The sequence below is a fragment of the Manduca sexta genome, chromosome 13 (genome assembly GCF_014839805.1).
Source record: "Manduca sexta isolate Smith_Timp_Sample1 chromosome 13, JHU_Msex_v1.0, whole genome shotgun sequence".
Taxonomy (NCBI): Eukaryota; Metazoa; Arthropoda; class Insecta; order Lepidoptera; family Sphingidae; genus Manduca; species Manduca sexta.
This window is the reverse complement of record NC_051127.1, coordinates 2,805,565-2,832,070: the sequence shown is the minus strand read 5'-3', so window position 1 is coordinate 2,832,070 and position 26,506 is coordinate 2,805,565. Positions and strand designations below refer to the sequence as shown.

General features: G+C 33.9%; 2 protein-coding genes and 1 long non-coding RNA gene across 10 annotated transcripts in view; 2 read left to right on the top strand and 1 right to left on the bottom strand.

The window, feature by feature from the left end:
* Positions 1-18,096, bottom strand: part of LOC115453274 (steroid hormone receptor ERR2) — a 59,306-nt gene extending 41,210 nt beyond the window's left edge. For 2 of the 7 annotated variants that reach the window (XM_030182005.2, XM_037438291.1), the window contains exons 1-2: positions 17,726-18,096; positions 15,295-15,391 (exon numbers count right to left, since the gene is read on the bottom strand). Coding sequence is in view for 3 of the 7 variants with exons in the window: in XM_030181996.2 (XP_030037856.1) it covers positions 9,927-9,953 (27 nt within the window). In the remaining 4 variants the exon portion in view is untranslated. Of the gene's footprint in view, positions 1-9,926; positions 10,090-15,294; positions 15,392-17,725 lie in introns of those variants that run through there. The other 5 variants (XM_030182012.2, XM_030182060.2, XM_030181996.2 and 2 more) reach the window with 3 other exon arrangements.
* LOC115453383 lies at positions 10,288-15,419 on the top strand. Its single transcript, XR_003939560.2, has 2 exons — positions 10,288-10,588; positions 10,895-15,419. It is a non-coding gene; the product is annotated as an uncharacterized LOC115453383 (long non-coding RNA).
* Positions 18,097-18,622: 526 nt separating the features above from the next.
* LOC115453364 (transmembrane emp24 domain-containing protein bai) lies at positions 18,623-25,346 on the top strand. 2 transcript variants are annotated; one of them, XM_030182069.1, is made up of 6 exons: positions 18,623-18,959; positions 19,582-19,702; positions 21,086-21,156; positions 23,052-23,060; positions 24,324-24,450; positions 24,893-25,346. In XM_030182069.1, the coding sequence occupies exons 1-6, from the start codon at positions 18,783-18,785 to the stop codon at positions 25,012-25,014; spliced, it is 627 nt and encodes a 208-aa protein (XP_030037929.1). In that variant the 5' UTR covers positions 18,623-18,782; the 3' UTR covers positions 25,015-25,346. The 2 variants fall into 2 exon arrangements, with proteins under 2 accessions (XP_030037929.1, XP_030037937.1); XM_030182077.1 differs by lacking the exon at positions 23,052-23,060.
* The last annotated feature ends 1,160 nt before the right edge of the window (positions 25,347-26,506 follow it).

Sequence of the window (26,506 nt, the reverse complement as noted above, 5' to 3'; positions counted from 1 at the left end):
GAGGATATTATTTAGATTTAAGCAACAGTATAATATAGTATAATCATAGTAATGCTTATCGTATTTTCACGGCTTTTTGGAAATTAGTATGGGAGATAGCTTGAATTTTAGGGACCATCATAATAACACAATACTTTGATACCGAGAAAGGGATATCATGCCAATGGCGTCGTATAACTAAACTATCACCAATATTAACCACATTTTCACGATACTATACAGTAAGTACATTACCTTGAATTTTTTACACAGTTAGACACGAAAAAAAATCAATAACGACCGGCAACCCTATACCTAATTGTGTAGGAGGAGGCTATTCGTGGAATAACTTCTGTGCGTGTGTGTGTGTTTATCGAACACATAACAAACGTTGCGGATGTGTGCGCGCCGGCGGTTCATTGTCAAGGCCAACAGCCAAATCTCCCGCTCGAGCCCCCCCTCGCGCCCCGCACACCCCGGCCCGTATTCAATTGCGAATTCGGCGAAACGATCGGAGCATATCGCTGGGACTGTGGAAGGCTGGCCGGCGTGCGTCTCAACACAACCGGCAATAGTAAACGCATCGCTGTTATGTTCCGGCATGTCACTACTGGCGGTGTTGCCGCCGACGCGATTATTGTGTATTTTTAACGTTGAATATCGCATTCCGTCGTGTGTGTGCGCATTTTTTTATCAGCGCCTGCGCTTTGAATCTAGATAGAACAAAAACATAAACACCGACATGTACCGTTACATGCTCTACGCCAGTATGCTCTGTGTTGTGCCTGAGTTAGCGTCACGTTACAATCACTGTTGTATAACATGTGGTAGACAGAAATGTAACCATATCTTCTAACAAATCATTACCAGTTTCGATTTCTACAGTATACATAAAAAATTCACACACGCACGCCTTTAATCCACGAAGGGGTAGACAGAGGCCCAACTGGTGCACCTACTTGCCGCCATGCGTATTCCTTCCATGTTATGATGAAGCGAGCCTATCGCCATATCGTGCACGAATTGCAGACTCCGAGCTGATACTGAATAGAAAAACCCAATATCACTTCTCGACCCGGCGATCGAACCTGAGACTTCAGCACTGCAGTCGTACCGTAATACAACTACCTCACCGAGACAGTCCAGAATTCACTTATTAAAAACAAAACTGTGAAAAATATCGCAACAATTTGTATGAACATAGATAAACCAAGATTGTTATCCCTACTAAGTGGATTTTCATAAACCATGAAGATACTAATGCAGTTCTTTACCATTGCACTCAATTAGGTTTTAATCCATTTAAAATTATCGACAATACAAAAGATCGCGCAAACTTAACAAAAAAAAACTGCACCTTAATCTTAAAAACATGATCCAATATGATTCAGCCTTTTCCGTTTCAGATGAACTAATGATTTCCAAATGTTCTGATTCATAACAATCACGTGATTCGGAATTTCCAACAAAGATAACATTAATCAATCTCTTTTAATTTAGGATGCTGTGTTCCATGAACATCATTAGTACAAATACACAGTTTTCTAAAAGACTGTAGTACCATAAAACATTCATACCAATATTTATATAAAACCATATAGATAACTCAAGAAAAACTATAAATTTATACATCCTGTACCTAGTTCTTCCTGGAATATCCCAGGTTTGAATCTCGGGACGGTCTAAATAGTATTAGGTTTTTCAAGCCTAATATAAACTTGATGCAGAGTCCGGAATTGTTGCCAGCAAGTGGGAATAAGTTCCTCCCCTATTACATGGAACGTAACAGCTCGCAAAATGTGGCAGTACACCTCTGCCTACCCTTGAAAATGCAAAAAGCGTAAACTAAAATGTATTTTCTATTCCTAATTAAAACCAAGGGGCAATTCCGTCGAACAGCTTTCATTGCAGCGTAAAAAAAAGGAACTATTTAAGTATTTACCTATACGGCTATCATAGCTGTCCATCAATTAGAAGTAGTTCGAAAAAGGCGGATTCGCCCCCGTAGACGGAATAGGGCCCCGAGATAGTTAATTACATTGCCATAACAAAAAAAAACCTAATACATATACTATACATATAACATATACATATACTACTGGAAATAATAAGACTTAACATCTCATGTCTCAAGATGGCTAGCGCAGTTAAATACCAAACAATACTTTGTAATCAAACAGGGGCACACACCTGTGACTTTTCTAAAAATTATGTGTGTATTCTTTGTGAATTTATCGTTCGCTTTAACTGTGAAGGAAAACATCGTGAGGAAACCTGCATACCTGAGAAGTTCTGTATAGGAATTTCGAAGGTGTGTGAAGTCTACCAATCCGCACTAGGCCAGCGTGGTGGACTAAGGCCTAATCCCTCTCAGTAGTAGAGGAGGCCCGTGCTCAGCAGTGGGCAAGTATATAATACAGGGCTGATATTATTATTACTTTTTAATTCAAGGTGTTGGATGGTGTTTCTACTGCTTATGGGCGGCCGTATCGCTTACCATCACGCGAACGGCAAGCTCGTCTCGTCATTCAAAGCAATAAAACAAAAACATGATTTTAAAACGAACACCGAAACAACAATAAAGGCCCTTATACGTGCAAAAAAACTTAACATTTAATATATCGACTTGACGACAGACGGCGATACATAAACCAAGGTCCCCGATATTCGTTTGATCGCGGCCCGATGCAAATTGCATTATATATATATAAAAAATATGCCATGTCCGTCTGTGAATTATGTAACGTCCGCTAACTGGGTGACACACTGTTCAAACATGTCTGGAGGTCTGTCTATACTACTGATAATATATATGTGGGTGTGAAACGTGCATGTTTATTTTATACTATATTATGTAAATTTGTTGATCTATAAAATTACTGTGATAGAAATTCTTTTGGTAATCATGAAATAATGTGGGTTATTAACGTTTTGATTTTTATTTCAGGAAGTACTTCCACACTGTACGACGCGAAAAATGCATGAAAAACTACACAAATACATTCAAAGTGGATAAAAATTAAGTTTACCAGACAGAGACAGCACGAGGTATCAGTGACGTCACAATACAATTAGCCCTAAATCTGTACAATTTTCCAATATGCGAGAGCGGGACAGAAAACTCCCTGCCCACTTTAAACACTTATATTCCCCTAGTTTATAACTCGATTTCAATCATTCCAGTTTTTGAATCCTTAATGTTATTTTAATGTATCGGATTAACTAAATTCAACATCGGTCCGTATCACCACGGCATAAAATCCATTTTACCAAAAAACTCACAAACAATAATCACAACTTGATTTATTGTATTTTCCTTGTATTTAAAGAATGACATTTAAAAAACAAATAACTTCTATAACGAAATGAATTTTCATGTTCTAATATTAGATATCCGTGTGAACTTCAAAATGAATTATAATTGATAAATTATAATAAATCGACCTATTGTTGGATTAACAGATAAATTTACCCGCTATATCTTAGTATATACATTATACATTCATCTTATTTGGATCTTTGTTTGACGTGGATAGAGCCTAAAATCCTCTATATTTTCCTGACACAGCAATGCGACTAGCATAGAAAACCTGTGACAAAAAATACCAGCGCATGCGCATATAATAGCTTATTAGTACAAAAAAGGACTGGATCAGCAAAGTTTCATAGATCACTTCCTACATCAAATTTAATCACCCTAAGGACTATACAAGACTAAACTATAATAAAAAAACTTATCTCCGCGCGGCATTTAGCGGCAAATTGAAATATTTTACTATAGTGCCATGTGTTGTGGCGATTCTTAAATTGAAAGCAAAATTAGAGTAGAAATTAAATCTATATAATCTTATCTATCTATATATATAAAAATTAATTCCTATTTCCCTTGGTCACGCCATCACGCATGAACGGCGGGACAGATGTCACAAATTTTTGTTTGTTATTGTCAGGAGAGGGTTCTTATGAGAAAAAAAATTCAAAAAATTGTGCGGATAATTAGAAAACTTAAGAAAGCTTAACGAAAATATACATTTTATATAACTGCCAATTGATTGAAATAACTGTCAACTGAAATAACGTCTGTCGGGTGAGCTAGTAAAAATATAATTCAAAGGCCTGACAACAGCCGCACTGTTAACCCACTCTTCAGCGTTTATCAGTATCAAAATTCACATAAGTTGCTGCCTGCGGCTGTCTAAACACGGAAGTGCAATTGGCAACGTTATCAATCCACGAGGACCGTGACCACGATCGCCCACGGGCAAAGGTCGAGCGATATCCTATCGTAAGAGAATCTAGCGCGTGAAACGCGTGCGAAATCTTACTTATAGGTATGTAGTTTGAGTGTAAGTCACAGTACAATCGGGGTATGGTTTACTGGTGGTAGGTCTCTCATATGTGAGAGTCCGCCTAGGTAGGTACCACCGCAATGTTTATTTCTTCCGCCAAGCAGCAAGGTGTAGTCACTGTTGTGTTCCGGTTTGAAGGACATTGTAGCCAGTGTAACTACTGGACATGATGAGACTTAACATCTCACGTCTCAGGATGGCGAGCGCAGTGGAATAGCAAATAATACTTTGTAATTTAAGGTGTTGGATGGTGTTTCTATTGCTTAGGGGCGGTCGTATCGCTCACCATCAGGCGAACGGCAAGCTCGTCTCGTCATTCAAAGCAATAAAAAAAAATGTAATAGAAAACGCAGACTAAAGTTAAAAGCTTCCGTCGAAGACACCAAGTTGTCTTTTATTGAATTAAATATGATAATCATCGTTTTCTGCCGTATCTACGTGTTAAGGTTGGCTGGACGGATTATAAGTTTCATTGTGATATGAGGAATTGAAAAAGAAAGACACGTCCACTATTAATCTAAGGTATATATATAATATAGTTAATGTATTTTTACTTTTTCCCTTCGAAACGCCGAGATAATGACGAAGTTACTAAACTGAACCACGAGGCATTCTGAATCATTATATTAAGCGCTTTCTAAAATCTATAAGATTGATATCTGACTTAGTAAAAAAATATCAGTTATTATTAAATAATATACTAGAACATTATGATTTCACGAGCTTTACGAACTGAGAATAACTTGTAGGTAACCAGTGACCTAACATCCTCTCCGACTCCCACTAACTTAAACGTCACCAGTATATACAATTCCTATGGCAGTATATTCATAAATGATAGTAATAACCATCGGAAAATTTACTGCACCTTGCCTATTTTCAGTTATAAAAATTAAAGAGTTTAGAGCTTCCAAAAGCTAGATCACAATATGATATTATTGCAAATGTTGACAATTAATAAAACCTACAGACATTATAATATATTATTGACTATATAGTGACCAACTAACACTACTTGAAATTCCGAAAACGAAGCCCAAGACACAATTGCCAAATGGAAAAATTCGAACTTATAACCTTTCATAACCATATACGCTGCCAATAAACCAAAAATGCCGTGAAAATATCAAAATTACATCACCAATACATTACAATGATATATTACCTAATTTATTACTTAATCCGACTGCGTTCAGAGCATCGTATACCCTAGAGATTGGTCTAGATAGGTATTATTCTTGAATCGTACAAGGCCAGACAGACATAATACAATATTTATTTAACTTCATATAACACGAGTAATAAGAATAGTTAGACATTTGGTATACAAGACATATTGCATGTTTAAAATAGATTTAGATAAAAAAATATGAAACTATTGTTTAGTGACAACACATTCGCGTTCTTCCCTTTATTTTTATTAAGATTACAAACATCTATTTTAATTCTTCTTTCCTGCCAGTCCAAGCTAGCTTCTTTGTCTTTCGTTTATTGTAGGTTTAATATAAAATGTGTTTAGTTATATAAGCGACTTTATTTAAGTAATAATTAAATATTCTCATGTACCTTGACTTATTATAAGTGCAACCATGTTCGCCTACGTGATGAATAAAGCATTTTATTTTATTTATTTTATAAATTTTGGTTCGATGATTTCGATAGCTGTATAAATTAATGTGGTTTAAGGCGCGTTCAAGAGCTCATAACTCGTTTCATTTGCGTTTGAAAGGCTTCGTTAGGTGGTTTAAAAACTTCGTATACACCGGCCTTTAGTTTAGACCGGCCGCCTGCTTGTCACCAACTACTTCTGAGGAAGACCATTCGCCCTCCAATATGTTAAAACAAATATTAATTAATAGTTGCAAATTTCAATTTTGAATTCATAAAGACAATTACTTACTTTCCACTCAAACCCTGAAATTTTTCAATAAGCGATCCGAATCTCAATCTTCAATCCGATTCCTAGAACGAACCAATCAAAATAACTCATTTGTAAGCATGTCAAATAAAACTTTGTTCTGATCCATTTTTGAGATAGATCGAAAGGAGTGAAGATTATTAAAAATGGCGGTAAGCCGTTTCCCTGTTACGTTTTCTCCGAATCAATCCTCACACTTCGAAGTAACTACTTAAATCTAAATTCTCAACAATATTGAATACTGCTAAGAAGCGGCTCAAAGTCAAAAGAAAATTACGAAAATGTCACATAATTTTGATCGCATGACGTCACGGTGGTTTCCACTCACCCATTACATATACATCATCGTCGTGACGAGTAAAGAATACTAAAATATTTTATTGTGGCTTCGGACACGTGTTTATTTCGAGAAATAAGCACACTTACGATACTAAATAAATATTCTAAATTGAAATATATTGTTTTGTAGAGATCTTTATAGAGGCAAGTGACGGACTTAGAGGTCGAACGGGGACCCAAAAAACCCATTTACATATTTTGAGACGCAAATTCAATAAATTCAAACGGTAATGATTTACCAAATTAAACTACCTGTCTCCCTGACTTGTGATATAATAATAGTTGCCAATCAAAATTCGATTAGTAACCTCAAAATCCTAGACAACAAAAGCCAATCCTCTGAACTTTACCGTACGAAATCGTTCAGGAAAAACATAATTAATAACAAACGTTAAAAAAACGCGGAATCGAATGCGAATATGTGTCAGCCGGGCCGAGTGCAACAACGGAACGCTGATAACGTGCGAGGTCATATTATATCATAATGCATCGCGAAGATTAGATACATAACGTAAACTTCACCAAAATAAAACTATCCAACTTTCATTTTGATACCGCGCGTGATAAAGCATGGCCGATTATAATTCACTGACAAGGTTACAAGCATTGTTTGAATGCGGTTTTGAATTAATTAAAAAAAGGTGAGAACATCCCGTCACTAGCAGAATTTGTGATATTTTATATTATATTGTGTTGTAGATAACTTGAATGTCTTTTAGATATATATATTTTTAGTAATTGACGTTTTCAACATCTTATCGGTATTAAATATGATCCAAAATTTTTGAGGAATGGAATTAGCTCGAACCGTTTTTTAATATAATTGATATATTAAAAGTATATGCTGATTTATATTAAAACAGTTGCCGACGTGCATCTTCAAACGTCGACATATTGATAAATATCGCGTAAATTATACAATATACACACGCGGTCGGAAATATTTTATATTGCGCAATATAATTTTTCTCAGTAATAGAGTCAGTATATAATGGATTTCAATTTGTTTTTTTTTATGGGAGGTCCATAATGTATTAATGTCTTCTACCTTAATCCCTCACTGTGCATCTACAGGAACACATTACATCAGAGCATATTTAAAACCGCGCTTTTATATCCATTATATTAACGATTCTTTATAGACCAGTGCCACAAACAGAACTACAAAAGTGACACAGGCTTTTAAAAAATGTAATTGATGGTTAAGTGTTTATTTCGTAACAATACAATTATTTTCTTTTTTCACGCAGATTTATATTAACTGTTAAATATGAATTTACATATTACCATTGTTTTATTTTTATTCATTATTAGTGAGATTTTTTCGTTACGTCACCTTGCAATATGTTAAATTTAAAAAAAAAATAAGGAAGTTTTTTTTCACCAGATTGTGAAGAGTATGTAAATAATATTGACCATCTTAGTTTTTTAATACATTAATGAGTGTGATTGAATGTTTTTGCAGGATAAAGAAAGGATTGCTTTATACACAGAGTATAGACTGACTCACGTGTTTGTTTGTTTATGTGTTGTCTTTTTAGGTCATTGTGAAGTTACTAATTTGATCATGGAAGTTTTTACATTGTGGTGTTTTATAGTTCATTGTCCGGAGTTTTGTAAATTCCAATGTAAAATTTACAAAAAATAGTTTTTTTATAATATTTCGATTATTTTGCGGATACTATTTCCATTTCGTACTATAGTATATTAACCTATATTTTTCACAATAAGACTAACCACAATGTTATATTATTTTTTAGGATTTTTTTTTTTACAAAAAAAAATATAAGTCCTGCAAATCAATTTATTCGTGTAAATTACGTGAGACATGATTTTTCAATTAATAAACGAATAAGAATACTACCGTAAGGAAAAGGCTTGTATCAAAACCTGTTAAAACATAATCCAAATTTCCATGTTATGGTCCTACAAATCTAGACTATCTATAAATATTGACTATTTCGCAAAAGGAAATGACCGTAAAATATTCAAAAACCTAATCTTTGTCTAATGCGTCAACTTTACGTAAAACAGCACTGAAAACTGAAAAACACGGTACAACAATTTCATACATAATCAATTCATCCAATAATAACTAGTCTAAGCCCGAAACAAGCCTCTTGTACTTAATTAGTAAACAATGACGTCATAGTACTTCATAGACTTCGAATTGAAGACGTGTAATTATACCAAAAATCTCTTAATGATTCCAGTGTTTCCCCAAAACATAATGTACTTCATCAGCTGTCATCAATCTCGTATCTATTCGAATATACAAAAAGACGATTCATTTAATCGAGTATTCATTAGAGCATTCAGAAAAGCGGCAATCCTTATTGCACAGTTGTCTAAATCGACAAAAAGCCCGTCTGACTATTCCCGGTATTGAGATACGAAAAAAAAAACTAAACACCGGCAATTGATCGCTGCTGCATAACACCGGCCGTAAAAACGGAAATTCTTATTGGACGATTGTCAAAAAAAAAAAACTAAGTATTCTCGGTGTTTTTGATGTATGACTAAATAGAACGGCTGTGTAACCGTTAGAACGCTAGAAGCATAATATCATGGTAGGCGGCTATTGATCTCCACGCGTTGAGGCAGGTCGGGTACGCGTCGCCTCTATGCGTGCCGGCGTTTCGGAGGCGGCCGGCCAAATTTCACTTTCAAATACACTACACATGTAGCCATTTTGATCATAAACATTTTCAACACGTTATTTTTTCTTTTTCATTATTTTCAGCCAGTAACAATATTGTGTTTGAAATATAAAAAATATAATTTAAATTTCGAATATTACGCAACTGTACGGCAGAATATAACGTACATAATATAAAAATAGGGTAGTTTATGCCATATTAAAATAGCATAAAAAATTGAGCTGTACTTACAAACGTGAACAACAACCAAAGATAAGAAAGCATTAGAATGAAACGTATTATATGCGATAAATATACGCAAATGTATTAGAACGCAATAGTAAATAATAAACAGATTAATGAAAATGATTATTAAAGTAAATATTTGTAGCGATATTAATTAAATTATTAGAATTGTAATAAGACTAGCTTTTTAATAATATCGACGTGGAAGTTTCAGTGGTTTTGAAAACCTCGTCAATATTCCATAAAACCAAACACGATACCCACTTAAATAACACAAACTTTATAGAGGAAATATAATGTAAATACTGATAAAAATTCAGCGACCAAGTCCAGCGGCGATGATAAAATGTTAGGATAGGTCAAGGCAAAACATATTTTGCCGAAAATATTCTCCGACGAAGGCTCGCCGCCGCGCCGTCCATCTGTCGAGGTGGGAGGTTTAGCAAACGTACTCACCACATCCTCCATCTCCATCCAATCCATGTCGGCCGGCTTGTTGTGTCTAGGTTAGTGCTCAACTGTTGGTCTAGGTAGCGCGAAAGTACCGCGCGTCGCGACGTTCCGTACGCGAGTGCACCGTGTTGTATGTGTTGCACCGAAAATTCGTTCCCGCAGCACGGACTCGCGCCCCGCCCCGCACCCCCGGGCTCGCAAAATTTTCGAACTTCGGCTCGCGCAACGCCATCTATGGGCGAACGGCGCCCCCTCCCCTCAGTGTGTGGCCTTGAACTTGACTCAAGTCGCGAGCGACCCACATTTGCGGCGCGCCCCCCAACCTCGCCGGCGCCCCCGCCCGCCCGCCGGCCGTCGCGCGCATTGTCACGGCCGAGCCACCTGAATGGGTATGGACCGGGCATAAGGCGCAAATTCGCGCCAACGCGATACCGGAGCACTCTCGTTTTCATTGCGTTACGTCATTAGTGCAAGTTACATTGGATTATCGCGCGCACGTTGAGCGCAAACTATACTTATACCATTAATCATGGACTAACACAACGCTCGGTGCGTTGAGCGACTGGCGGGCGGCGCGGCAACGCAGCGCGAGGCGCCATCTTCTCCGTCTTGCCGCTGCTGGTATCTATGACGTGTGCCGTGCATCCATCCACACTTTTTATCAGGTAGATAATCGTATTAATATTCCACCAATAGCTCGTTGGACATAATCTTTTCCTTTGTTCGTATCCAATATACCAGACAATGACTATTGCCATTCGTGAAGTGGATACTAGAATAATTTATAACAAATTCTAATCGTGATTGGATTTGTCAAAATGGCCGCATTGTGTAAATGTTTATCTGTCTAGATTTCAATTCTGCCTACATTCCTAAATATTGCAAAATATTTTGTTAAGATATCGATATCTATATGGAATATATTTTTTAAATTATTGTTTTATGACATTGCGAAATCAAACCGTTTTCAGGAGCAGTGGTATGCCAGAATCATGAAGAAAAGGTGTGAATGCTGGATCATCATTGATCTTGCCAAGGAAGTAGAGAGCGAGAGAAAGCGCGAAGGACAGAAGTTCGTCACATGTACGAATAGGACTTAAGTACATTAATTTAAAGTAAAAACAAATAAGATGTTTATAGAACCATAGCCCTTTAAGTGGAAACCATAAATTGATTAATTCACCATCTGGCCCATTTGGCCTCCACCACACCACTGTTAACTAACGCCTGTAGAATTTACGTACAGATGTGTAGACTTAGAAACCAGTGGTGTCCTGGGTCCAAACACAAGTCGACATACCATCATTTGTGCAAGGTTTTTAAATTCGGAAAAATACAGGTCCGTTAAGGCCATAATGTCGTGCCATCATGAATGACTGGAAAGAAATCGTTCAGCAAAGCGTAGATGCACTAGTTTCGCCACTGACTATCCCCTTGGAAGCAAAAACATATGATGTACACAAATGTCTTATCTACATTAAAAATGCGAAAGTTTATGAACATGTTCGTTATAAAGAAAAAAAAACAGATGAACGTAATTGAATTAAAATTTAGCACACATATAGAACATGTCTTTGATTATCATATAGGCGTCTTTTTATCACGGTCTCTAGCTGCCGTAGGACATTATTAATTTAACTTGTGGTTTAAATAGATGTCGCTGGCGTCGTATAGATGGCGCTTTGGACTGGTTCAGTTGTTGAGGGATTTTGTAAAGACTAAGGCTTTTAAAGCGGGGAGCAGAACCTAGTGTTACTAATATTATAAATGCGAAAGTCTGTGAGGATGGATGTATATTTGTTCCTGTTCCACCAAAAAACTACTGAACGGATTTGGACGAAACTTTACAATAATATTGGTTATACATCAGAATAACACATAGGCTACAATTTATAATGATTTGTGTAATTTGGTCAAAATGTAACGATACACATCAAGCAATTCGGAAAAAAAATATCCCGGAAAACTCCTTCAGGCGAGCGAAGCCGCGAGCAAAAGCTAGTGTTACATAAAATTATGAAAATCTATAGGTTCATTTTCTAACCTCTACTGAGCTTTGACGTACTAACTCAAATACTAACTAGACAACACTTTATAATCGTGAGCTAATTTAAAAATTTAAATAGCCATTAGACTCTCTAGTTATGATCATAAAAACGCTTCAAACGTATTAACATTAACAAACCGGTAATATGTTTTTAGCTTACGAAAATAAATATATAATTGTATAGGTTTTAAAATATACAGGTAATAAATTATGCAAAGTCTATTAATATATACCAGGTCGAGAAAAATAAAAAGCCTTGCTATGTTGTGGTAAAATATGGAACTAATCTCTTATAGGTTTTTTATTTGCCTGGTCAGGCTATCAGTGGCGAAATGTGATTTTTTTGGAAAAGGAACCCGACCTAATGTATACAGATACTAATAAGCATGAATGCGGTCTGCAAATCGTTCTAATAATATGATTCTATATGAAGGGAAGCCGGTAGGAATCGGGTAATATGGGCCCTTCGATACCACAGACTATAGAAAATTTAATGCGGTATCAACTATTCATTGAAATGAAGATTTTGCAATCTAAACAGTCTGATATTAAAATACTTAATAATAAGATGTTTTGTATTGTTATAAAGGTTAACAAATACAATATCGGCTTCATTAGTCATTATAAATTTAATTTAAACCTCGTGGCATGTTTGTAAATTGCTAATAATTATGTGTTTCAAGTATTCCATGTCCGTATCATTTCGCGAATAAAATATTATGTTAAATATATCGTATTAGGTTCTTGTTGGGACCTATTTCTTAACAAACTTTTAGTCAACTAAATACATCTCTGCACAGTAGTAAAGCAATGGCTTACAGTAACCCGGAAGTACTTAACTAACTACCACGCGTCAAGCAATTGAAAGAAATAAAATTTAACATAATGATTACGATAATATACGTTGGCTTTAAAAATAGATAATCTCGTGAGTTGCGGCTTCAAAGAGCTTAGGTTAAGCTTCGTTAACCCAAAATAAATATGTGATGTTTTGGGCTACCTTTCCGTTTTTCTTTGAATAATACTTAATTTAATATTGGCTGCTGAAAACTATGTTTTGTTTTAAAACATTTTAAGAACTAAAATATATCATGTAGGGACCGCTCTACCGACTCTTCATGGTCTTATATTTGATTAAAATATATTGAGCTAAATTAAAATTACTTGTAATAATTTCTATTTTCAATTTATAACATTTTGTATAATTGTAAAATGTAGGAAGATATTGTAACGTTGGACCGTGTTGGACGACCAACAACTCAGTCCGCCTCTTAACCATGAAAGCTGCACATTCTTCGAAACGTCGGGAGAAAATCATAATACAAAAAACGGAATAAACTCCGAAATAGTTTTATTCCGATAACGTTATTTTTAAAAAAATAACTTAAAAGTACCTTTATTTACAATTGCAGTATGGTGGCGGATATATTTGCCAAAAGAAAGTTGTCTTTCAAAAGTTCTCTTAAAATATGCGAATATAGTGAGGGAAGGACTTAATGGAATAGTTATTAAGATAGGTTTTTACTAAGGTCTTATTTTTGTAATGCCAAAAGCTGAAAATATTATTTAAACCAATTATTGCGTGGTCTCTAAGAGCATCTTAAGACTTTCTCGATATAGGAATAGTCTTTATTACAAAAGGACCAAATCATAGAACGAAGTACAAAGTACGTTACAGAGTACAAAGAACATGGATAGTTCATAAATAAAGGCCAACTTTCCAATGAGATTACCCATCGGAATTAGGGCACATGTGACTGCATCGATACTATTAGGGTCAATTAATCGATCAGAAATCGATCTATCGAAATCCGCAATTAATTCTAACAATTAATATTCTATGTGAACCGTGGAAGCTGTAATGTTCGTTTTAAAATTAACAAATACATAAATTCACGTCTTAACCACCCAAGGGGTAGGCAGAGGGAGGACAGTGCATCAATGGTTAACCAAGCATATTTCTCTTCTCTAATCGCCTGATATGGTATTAGTTATAAAAGTGGAATACTCAAGTGTATTTTATTCGAATCGAAAATCTTGTATCGATTTTAATTGGACGATTTAGAAATGGAAACCAAAATATCACAGACCGCAGTTTGAACTCTAACGCTGCCGTTAGACTAATGATGGAATAAATCATATTAAAGATACAATTGTATACGATAGAATCAAGTCTAGTTACTACCTAACTAGGTTTGTGTACAGAGTGTATATTTAAGACAGGCTGGATCTGGAACGTACCAATTGAGAGGTCCAAATAGATGTTTAAATTACTATAAAAAAAATGAAAAGCCATTCTCTTAGGGTCAAAAACGTCGAAATGCACCATCACGCAGGGTTGTCATCGAAAGAAAGAAGAAAGAAAAACGAATAATCCGAGATTCCGGCCTATGTAGCTGAAAGTCTCAATGAGTCTTCAACTTTATCTTCCTCACAAGGGATGAAATACCATTATTGTCCTAGTTTGTGCGAACGCCTGGTAACCCGACCACATATATTTTATGAACTGTAGACATTTGTTATGTTGTTAAAGCAAGGAGACAACATAATTCAACGTAATACCGGCGGTAGATCATCCGTCATAAAAAAAAACTACATCAGAGTAAAGCCCGCGACTCCCACGTCATGGAGATCCGTAAATTATAATTTTGGTTGTCACAACACAGTCCAGAAACGAAAGCCATGCGTCATTTTTGTAAAAAAATATTAATATCTTTCGAATCTGTGAATATTTTATGGGCGAAATACCTTCTCGTTATATAGTCGCACTGTGTTCATAAGTTTGCTATAGGATCCCAGGTCCTGATGCTTACTCAGGCAATCAGAAAGTATTTAGTTTTCTATTTAATTATACCGTTTACAAGTCATCATAGTTTGTTGATCCGTTGACACTTCTATTACCGCCACACAATAAAACTTACGGCCAATTTCAATAAACTATCCGAATCTCTATCCTAGAATCAATAGCGGTGGCCAAAGGTTCATATAACCCGATTCCTGCCGGCTTCTCTTTCTTAATTTACATAAAATCTAATTATCATTACAACGATTTGCAGTCACTATTTATGCATGTTAGTACTTAACTATAATATGTTGTGTTGGGTTTCCTTTCGGAAAATTGCACCCTTCGCCCCGGATCAATAGTAAGAGTAGACATAAAAAAGTCATCCTAAAGAATGTTGAACAAACCTATTTTTATGGGCCATTTTGCGGTCGATATGAAAGCAATTTGGATCGTTCCTTTTAAAAATGAATAATGGCATGAAGAAATGGTACATAATAATTCTCCGGTAGCCTGGTAAGTCTGCAAAAAAATACACTTACCTTAGACAACTAGAATGTCTGGCTGTCCATGACATATTCTCAGATAGTTCTTGAAGCCCCAATACTGGAAACTCCGCCGTGACATGTCCAAATGTACCTGAAATACATACAAATCGTTCGTAAAATTATTTATTTTTTATACAGGCAAAGGGAACACACCCTCCTGCCAATATGCCAAAACATATTTTAAAGTGCATAAGATTTTAGTACTTTGTGAAAAAAAAATAATTGGTAAACATTGGCTTTAAAAAAATATTTTGACATTTTACATTGAATTGTAAGTATTTTACATTACTCTAATAATAATCTAACACCAAGATAATATTAGAGAAGCAGAATTTATGTATATAAATACTATTACCACATGTAACACCACAACATTGCCACCAAATATAGATTACGCAGCAGCGAATAGCAATACGCGCATATGTCTCTAATATACGAGAATTTATTACACAAAATTTGTTATCACCTATACAAATTTATTTTTTGTAGTTTAATCAAATAAATTGGAAATAATGAGATCTCCATATTTCGATTTAAAAAGAAACCTTTATATTTTCTCACATACACAACTAGCGCCATCTGTTGGTCACTGGTTAAACTACAATATTTATTGCCTGAAATAATAACTTTTGAAGATAATTATTTTATTCAATAGCTTAATTTTCAATAAGATATTTGATATAAAACCATTTATTGCGCAACAACGTTTTTTTTTTAAATCTTATCTAAAAAAATAAACAGGGAATAACTAGTTGTATAATTATTATATGTCATCTTGTTGTATGTTTAATCATTTTAATTTTTATATAAAATGTCTTTGTCATAAAAAGCGAAAATATAAGGGAAATAAATAAAGGTTATAAAATATTACATCATCATGTGGAATATCACATTTTTATATAAAATAAGTGTTTGTCCAGTGGTCAAAATTCAACAGACAATGTAATATATTTGTAATATGTATAACATAAATTTTATTTCTGCATTATATGAACTTTATGACAAATCTGACATGCCTCCATGCACCTAAAAAGGTATATGATGTTTTTCTTAAATATTAATATAACAATATTTTTATATAATACCAGTTCTAAAATAGCCTAATTGTGAGTGGAAAACTACCAAGATGAATGTTCACAGGTTCTAAATCCAAGGACAAGTACTTCAGACTTTTTGGTCTAAAAGCGTGATATGTTTTTATAATGTATTAGTTCATAGTAATATTTAGCAAAGTTTGTATAGTTTCTCAACCTTGGACTTCTGCACTATCATTAATTAACATATTATGTTGCTAACTTATTTTGCCATTACAGAGAAAAACAAAATAGTCCAGCAGATATGAATAATATTATTATATATACCATTTACTGATTGGTTATCTAAAATTCATGCTTGAATCAATGCCATTGATATGTCTTTTCTCTTTTGGCTATTATGTCAACTGAACGATGTACATTTATCTTTATAATTAAGTCTTGTGGTGGGCATAATAACTGCGACACAGGTTATACTAATGCAGTTATTATGGTTACTATAGTCTAATATTGTAAACTTGTTACCTACTGTCTTAAATATTTTTTTTTTTATATCAACAAAGGAATTATAATCAGGGGTGTACAACACAAGTAAATCATTTTGTAGGTATTCACTTGTGTTATGTGTTGTCACTCAGACTATCTATATGAGAGATCTGCTTTGCTCGCCCAAATTAACGTTTTGGTTTTTTCATCTCTCTGAGTTTATAACTGAGTAAATTAATGTTTATAACATTGTTATTACTACTGAACATTGGTGAATTTGGATGAATGTTGTAAGTTAAATAAAATTTTAAAATCATTCTCGTTGGTGAATTTGGATCACTGTTGTAAGTTAAATAAAATTATAAAATCATTCTCTTTGACTTTGCAGGTGTATGTAAGATTTTTAATAATATAATTTTGCCAATTTAAAATCTTCCACATGTCACCTGTCTACATAGTAAACACATATCACTTTGAATTTGCAACAACTTGAAGTTACATTACTTAGACTGGAAAAAAAAGTCAATATTATTATTTAAAATTATAATTACTTTATCTAAAAATGAGAGTAGAGTTTATTTTCACATACTTTAAGCACATACTTAGTTTTCAAACTACATAGATTACGTTAATTAAAAAATACAATATAAATGAGAGTTTATTTTTTCAAGTTAGAAAATGGAATGATCTATAGTCAATTGGTACATGAGGCCGTACCACATAATATTGCATTCATACAAGTAATGCATTTTGGTGATAAACTTTTAAAATTTCAGTGGATTCAGGCGTTCCGAATTTTGTATTTTGCTCATGTTCCCAATAAATACTAAAATTAGTGGAGCTGCGATCAAAATATACATATTATATAAACATATATCTTCTATTAATAAAACCAAAATACTTACAAAAACAAGAACCAAAGAATGCGTAAACAAGTTGATATAACTTCGTTGCAGTATTGAAGACGTAAATATGCACTGATAAAGCTATAAAAGCGTTTTTTTCTCGAAAAGTAGAACTATGCAGCTGTCAAAATGCCAAAGTTGCAATTAGTGATTTCACAATATTTCTGACACAAAAACGTTTTTTGCAGTTCTTTTGCACATTTTCAAAGTAACCACTGAAATTATATCAACGAGAAATAGTCCTGCTATTACAAATTAATACAGTAAAAGGAAAATAAGGTTAGACAACTGTTATTTATCCTCAAAATGCAGAATGCACTTTTCTGGGAAATGTCTTTACTGCATTCAATTTACGTTTAAATAATGATTGCCGTGTTTTGTATCCCTGTCACTCCTGAGATACATCTGTAATATATAATTTGGAGACAAATTATTTATGCCAAATATTGCAAGTTACGAACAAAGTTCACGAAACGCAATAAAAATGTTGCCATTTGCAGGTCAGCTGTCAAAAGAGTGCGGTTTTGTCCTCAGAGTTTTGTCCTCAGAACAAGAACAAGCAACAAGGTTTTGTCTCAGGTTCTGTGTTTTTTCTCTTTTTTGTTACCACATCCAATAGGATTTTATTTGGAATATATATGCTATAGCGTCGTACGATGATTTTATTGATTTTATGCATTGTTTTTCTTATTCAACGGCCAACCAACAACGATATATATGTACATTTTGAACAAACATGTCTACCTTATTGTTGTTTACATACATTATTAATTTTATTTATGAAACAACGTTCATAAAAATATACCCTAACAATAATTTAAGTCATTTTATAACCAATATAAACAAAAATTTTCTTACATCCTATTATTTCCATAAACACGTTCCATTCTATTACTTTTTATGTTAAACATGGCAACTATTTCTTAAAGGTCGACGTCGTTTCTCTTAGGCCAACTCATCGGTCTTTTTTGACACAGAATATGTTTGTTTTCGGTTATTTTCTGTTATGAATTGTGACTTATTTATTACGGTATAGCTAGTAATAACAGTTTATAACATGGAAATGTACTGGGTATTATTTATACTGAGCGTGATATGGCATGGAACCGACGCACTAATGTGGAGCCTCGCGCCGAACACACAGAAGTGTTTGAAGGAGGAACTCCACGCTAATGTGCTCGTGGCAGGAGACTACGAAGTCACAGAAGTAGCCGGACAAAGAATCGACTATATTGTAAGTTTTGTTTCCACACCACAGTTATATCCATTTCGAATGTTCCCCTCGAATTGTGGTTATCTAAATCGCTCAATATTCGTGGGCGCTACAGCCTCATTTATGGTCTTATTAAGCCACATAGACGGTTTCATATTTTTAAATAACGTAAACGATGTTATTATTGATTGATAAAATTACGCATCAAGTTATAAATAGCCATTCCATGTTATTCCTACTATCTTACGATTATGATACATATGAATATTCATAATTAACCACATAAAAATACAACAATCTTTATTCCATACCTATAGTACAACATACTGTTTATATGGTCAGTGTACACAAGATAACAAGTAAATTATTTTACTGATTATAAGTTCTACAATTCCCCACAGACAGTAGTCACACCACCCAGATCTTTAACAAGACATGGCAGTTTAACATTTAAGTCCTTTTCATTCTGATATGTAAAAAATGTTTGACAACCCTATATACATAACCCTACACCTTGTTTACTTGCTGTAAAGTCCTTTGATGTGAAAGTGCTTGACCACTCACTTGGATAAAGAAAGTATACTAAAATTATTAGTCAAACATTTTATTGAATCTAATTTCACAGATGTATTTTTGTTAACAGATTAGAGATTCAAAAGGACACATATTATCACAGAAAGATTCAATAACTAAAGGGAAATTCTCATTTGTAACAGACACATATGACAATTTTGAAGTTTGTTTCATATCAAGAGTACCACCAGGTGAGTAGAGTTCTGAATTTCTTAGTATACAAATTTTTAGGTATGAAATATTTTGTAATAATCTTGTTAAAATATCTTAAGAAATTTTAACCCACTCAATCCATTGCATCTAATATAAAAAGTATAAAGTCTGTAGATCTGAGCCATACCTACTCCTTCCAGCAATTTTTTTTACTGAATGTTTAGTAAAAATCTAGATCAGTATTATTTATGTGATCATTGTGAGTTACAATATATTATTATACATGATGTATGTGTGTCAAGTTCCGGGTCAGCCTTTGTATATCCAATTTTGAACACACATGCATAATAGTGTAGGCTAATGAGAAATAATGATCTCATAAAACACACTATCTCGACCCTACTTCAGTTACCACTAGGCTCAGTGGGGTCACTTTAACAAATCTATTTATAATTTTATTGTTATTATATTTTGACTGCACTGTACTCACTAGATGCAGTGTTACTATGAATTAAAATCTGTTTCTCAATATCTGGTTAACATCATATGCTACTCCATACTCTTCTGATATCATAAATGCATAACTTTGTGATAATGTTTGGATGCTTGTTAAAAGTAAATGAAGAAACAGCAGAATGGATTTAGGGAAATTTGGCATGATGATAGACTGACCTGGTTTAACACATAGGCTTTTTTATGGTAGTAATTTGGAGCCATGGGAAATAATAGGCTTTTCTCATATGTAGATGCCTCTGGCACAGTACAGGTGGTTCTATTAACAGCTATAGTGTGTTTAAGGGAATTTTGTAGCCGTAAAGGTTTATTACGCAGGCAGAGCTTCAAGCAACACCTTGTAATAAAATCTATAATCTTGCATAATGAGAGCAGCCTTCACCTTAGCATTGTTAAAAGGACCCTGTATAAGTTCACCTATATATTCTTAGAGAACGAGATAGAACTATCTGATGATTTCTTACGTTAACATGAATGTTAGACATCAAAATTAAACTATTTTTTCGGATTTTATCGCGGTTTTTATTTATGTTTTAATATTTAGTTTTTTTTATGTTTTAATACAACTGAAAAGATGTAAATACCATGATAAAATCTGAAAAATAGTTTAATTTCAATGTTTAGATCTGTCTGGTTGTTCTTTCTGCTCTGTATTGACTGGTGTTATAGATGATGTGGATATTCACATTTTCCAGCGCAAATTTAAAACTGTACAACTTGCAAGTTATTTCTAAAGCAAAAGCCAAATATTTTTATAGTCCGACTAGGGGATGAAGTTCATAACCCCCTTGGTTTTGTACACTAAACATGCTGCTCTACACCAATAAGTTTATAAATGTGTAATAAATAATTATACTGTAATTAAACATCATTTATATGATTTATGATGATCACAATGAACATTCCAGAACGTCGCGGAGTCAGCCAAGATGTTACATTAGACATTAAAATTGGAATTGAGGCTAAAAACTATGAAGGGGTAAGTGTTGTAATATTTTAAATTTTGAAGGCTATATTATAATTTATATTTATAACCACATTAGATGTATGCAAATTACAAGTTATAATCTATTTAATTTATAAACTTGTTTATACTTTTGATACAACATGGCGTTTCTATAAATAAATACCGAAATATTTGAATAGTGTATCAGAAATAGCATTATAAGTGATCTTAAAATATAAAAAAAAAAATAATTAAATAAATGCTTCAGAATTTTTTATACAAAAGTATGACTACTTTCTATGTTGTGATATTAAATAATATTATGTCATAGTTCTAGCAATAATGCTGCGTAAAATTGTTTCTGCCACCTTTGGGTGTTTGTTTTGTCAATGTAAAAAAGGCATTATTCCTACCTACACTTAAGGCGATACCTCAAGGTCCATTTTCATACATTTTGTTTCACCTTTAATCTGGGTAACTAAACAAGTATTGGCAAGTAAAGAATTTAAATTCACGTCTAGTTAGTGATTAGTTCTCGCAGTTGAAAGAAAAACGTAAAAATAATTAATAATCATGGATATTTCTGCCTTTAAAATTTCGTAATATTAAATTTAACGTGAATTTAAATTCTTTACTTGCCAATACTTGTTTAGTTACCCAGATTAAAGGTGAAACAAAATGTATGAAAATGGACCTTGAGGTATCGCCTTAAAGGATGAGGTAGAGTTATGCCATTTTCTCCAGTCTTACAACCCCTTGCCGACGCTAGGGAGTACAGCAGCAAACCTCTTGTATAAGAGACTAGATGTCCTTAGCTATGAATATTCGGATGCGGCTTTTCGTTTAATTTGTACTGAAAACCATATTGGCACTATGTGATATTTCAAAATGCACATATTAATATTATACATGTATTATATACTGTCCCACTGTTGGGCACGGGCCTTCCTACTACTGAGAGGGATTAGGCCTTAGTCCACCACGCTGGCCTAGTGCGAATTGGTAGACTTCACACATCTTCATAATTCCTATAGAGAATTCAGATGTGCAGGTTTCCTCACGATGTTTTCCTTCACTGTTAAAGGGAACGATAAATCACAAAGAATACACACATGATTTTAGAAAAGTCAGAGGTGTGTGCTCTTGGGTCTTGAACCTGCGGACATTCGTGAAAAAATGCACATAAATCAAATGTAATAAAATAAAAGAAAATATACAATTTTATCCCTCTCCTTAGTATTGGAGGTCCGTGCCCAGCAGTGAGACAGTATGTAATACAGGGCTGATTAATATAATTATTATTATTTATATATACAACGAACGCGCGAATCGAAATAGTTGTTAAGTTTTTGGAAATTTTCTTAATTTTTCTATCTGTAGGAACATTCTACAAAGTGCAAGAAAATTAGGAAAAAAATAATTAAATTGGTTAAATCATTCTTATGTTATGGCTTGACTGAGAGATATAGGTATTCATTTTTATATTAAGGCGATACCTCAAGGTCCATTTTCATACATTTTGTTTCGGCTTTAATCTGGGTAACTAAACAAGTATTGGCAAGTAAAGAATTTAAATTCACGTCTAGTTAGTGATTAGTTCTCGCAATTGAAAGAAAAATGTAAAAATAATTAATAATCATGGATATTTCGGCCTTTAAAATTTCGTCATATTAAATTTTCGTCATATTAACTTGTTTAGTTACCCAGATTAAAGCCGAAACAAAATGTATGAAAATGGACCTTGAGGTATCGCCTTAATAGATTTACCATCTAGTAAATAAAATAATTATATTTATTCTGATAACCTATTTAAATATTTCTCACATTTGGAACGCCATGATTTTGCAAGCTTGATATTATTCTTTATGCTTTTATTTCACTTTTTAATATGTTTCTTTATTGTCGGTGGGCACATTGTCGACGACCAGAATCCTTGGGTAATAATGTTTTGGATATTAAACTCACTAACTGCACAATCTGTATTGATTTTGTGGTGCTAAGTGAAGTTGTAGTAACAAATATCTTGCACTTATGTTTAATAATTATCATTAAAATAACAATCATTACGACACAAAATTAATTATATATTATTGTCCAGTACCCTATCTAACAGAAAACCCTGTAAATCCATATTCCAAATTGCAATAATACCAATAAACACTAATTAGTAATGAAAATAATCTTTCTTTAAATCTCAAACTTATTAAAACTTAAAGAAAGAAAATCATTAAATTATCGTCGTATTATAATATTCTAGAGTAAATAAAACACATTGGCTTCAGAAAGAGATAATTAGTAAGTTCAAGCTTCACAGAGTGTTTATCACCATCACTCAGAACTATGTGACATATAGCAGGTGCCTTATTCTCTATCCCGCACGTTATTTTAACAGTGCGTAACAAGCACGTAACACAACGCATAATGTTTAGGACTATAGAAATTTGGCTTACAGAATACCATTTCACGTACATTTCTCGAAGATAACATGACACGGCCGCGTTACGCGTTTACACTATCATACAGAATAAGGGCCCTGAGTTGTCAATGCTTTGTTAACTTTAAGCCCCACTATCAAAAATTAAATGGTTTAAAATACACCTACTCATATTGACAAATTCCACTTACCATCAGATGCAGTGAGGTCACATTGCTGTAGCAGTATAAAAAAAACACAGATGAAAAATGTGGAGCTATTTAAATAAAATGAGAATGTGTAATATTTACTGCCAAAAACTGTATTGTGTTTTGGAACTGATGCTAATACTAACTTCTGTTATGTATTGTGTCTTATTAGCTAAAATAATATTCATTCACATTATATATTGTGTGATATACTGATGAAATATAATTTTACTATTAACATTGTGTGAATGTGCATGTATTATTTATATTTAAACAATAATTAATATATACTATGTACTATATTACCGTGGCTGAAACTTTGGTATTATAAAACAACCTTTTAGGGCGCCTTAAAGTTAGCCTCACGGCTTCAGGACTATGGTCATGCGTCAAGGTAAATATCAATTGATATGGATCAAAGACAACATAATTTGAAGGCGGTCTTATGGTTAAGATTTATTGTAATAACATCTCTATGTCTACAATTATATGAATCTTAATAAAGTGTACATGAAAATTATAAGGCCATGATGGTAATAGTCAGTTTGAAATAGTTATGAATGTGCGTGACTCCACAGATTGGCGAGGCGGCAAAGTTGAAGCCAGTTGAGATGGAGCTGAAGCGATTAGAGGATTTGTCAGAAGCCATCGTCCAGGACTTCACTATGATGCGCAAGAGGGAGGAGGAAATGAGGGATACCAATGGTGAGATGTTTTGAAAGCCTTCGAAACTTCGGGACAAAAAATAAATTAAAAACGGCGATTCAATACCTAAAACTCGTTTAATTTCAATGTATAGCATTCGCGTAATAAAAAGCAAACTTTATCTACATTTTATCGCAACCAAACCGGCCGAACCGACTTCAAAAAAGGAGGAGATTCTCATTTCGTTTGTTTTTTTTTTGTCATAAGCATTATGTAGGTACCAATCAATATGGCGATCGAGTGTTAACTTTCAAGAATGTAAATATCCACTGTAGTAATCTTACTACCTATTGTCAGGTTACTTTTATATTTTATTTATTCACTGCCACATTCAATTTTAATACAGCTTTGGAAATATCCTATACAAATTCAAAAACCGTCACACAATAGAAATAAAAGAAAAAATAATTTGATCACAGTTTCGTTTATAATCTTGTTCCAGAATCCACAAACAACCGAGTACTATTCTTCAGCATATTCTCCATGGTCTGCCTCCTGGGGCTGGCGACGTGGCAGGTCCTATACCTTCGCCGGTACTTCAAGGCTAAGAAGCTCATTGAATAGCACAATAATTAGTATTTAACACGCGTGAAGTCGTTGACTACTAAATAAAAAGTTTTATAAAAAAATAGTCATGAAGTGTCCCCCATTTGTTTTCTTCTGTTAGGTGTTGCCAGGTTATTTTTTTTTGTTGGCAACACTACCATCGATCAAAGTCGTTCACATCACAAAGCGGCCAGTGACTTCACGCGTGGTTATAGATCTTGTACTTTTTAATTTAAATAAACCAATAAGATTTTTTGGTATACTTAACAGATGTCTTATTTAAATAATTTTGTTTGTAAATGATTGCATTCATGTGTTTGCGGATGTGAAAATATATATTTAAAATATTAGTTTTGTTTATCATTTTACATCGTATAAATGTGGGATAAATGGGTACCTTCACAATCTGCGAGTGCTCTAGGCTACCTAAAGCATTCGCAGATTATGTATGTACCTAATCAAGACTTTTCGGAATCGAAGCACTACACAGATTTTAACACTCTTATATTTAACCAGTAGCCGTCAAAGCATCTGCGAGAGGCCAGACTTCAAAAATCTTACAAAAAATGAAAAAAAAAAAGCCGAAATCGCATGGGCTATATGGCTCCTTAGATATGATAAATAAAACAAATTCTTCTGCTGTGTCTTAAAACTACAGAATGGATTTCTATTAAATTGTGGAGATATTTTGAGGCCCTAAGCAGAACGTGGGATACTTTTTATCCCGGGAACACGCGGGCGGAGCAGCAGAAACTAATAAGTAATTTAGTGCATTGACTATTTTTAATAAAATAAAGTGATGAATCTTAATTACATTTTTAGTCACTTTTAGGTCAGTGAATTTCCTTTGTGCCTGGAGACATCATTACTAAGATATTGTGGCCTGAATAAAAAATGGTTGAGCACGGATAGATTAGCACGTTGAACATACAAATACTTTAGCTGTAACGGCGGTTCCGGTATTACGTAAACACTGAATGCAAATCGAAGACTCCCCTAAGTCTTCGATTTGCTTATTTTCGATGACAAAGGAAATAAAAAAAATCTAAACACTTTTTTATGGTCCTTCAAAAGGAGCGTGAAGAAGCAATTATACAGGCCGGCATGACTGTGCCGATCATCCAGAGATGCTTGTATCTTTGATCGGCACATTTGTGAGCTTCACTTTGCTTAACACCAGGTGCAGTGAAGCCTCTTTGCGGAGCTTTTATAAAAAACACAAGAGGGTTGGGGAGGTCGAACAGTAATTACGTCAGAAATATTTATTTAATTACTTTTTATAAATAAGTAACAATAAAGAAGGCTTGTAATGTAAGCATGGAAGGGGGTACGACATTTGATTACTTTTGCTGACAAGCGGGGGTTAAAAATACTAAATTCTGTTAACGAAATACTTCAGCCCCTATAAGTTAGTATATTTTACATACTCCAAAGCAGATGAACACGAGAGAAAATAGTTAACGTGGATATGAATGTTTGCTCAAGACTATTCCTTATATCATTTTTAATT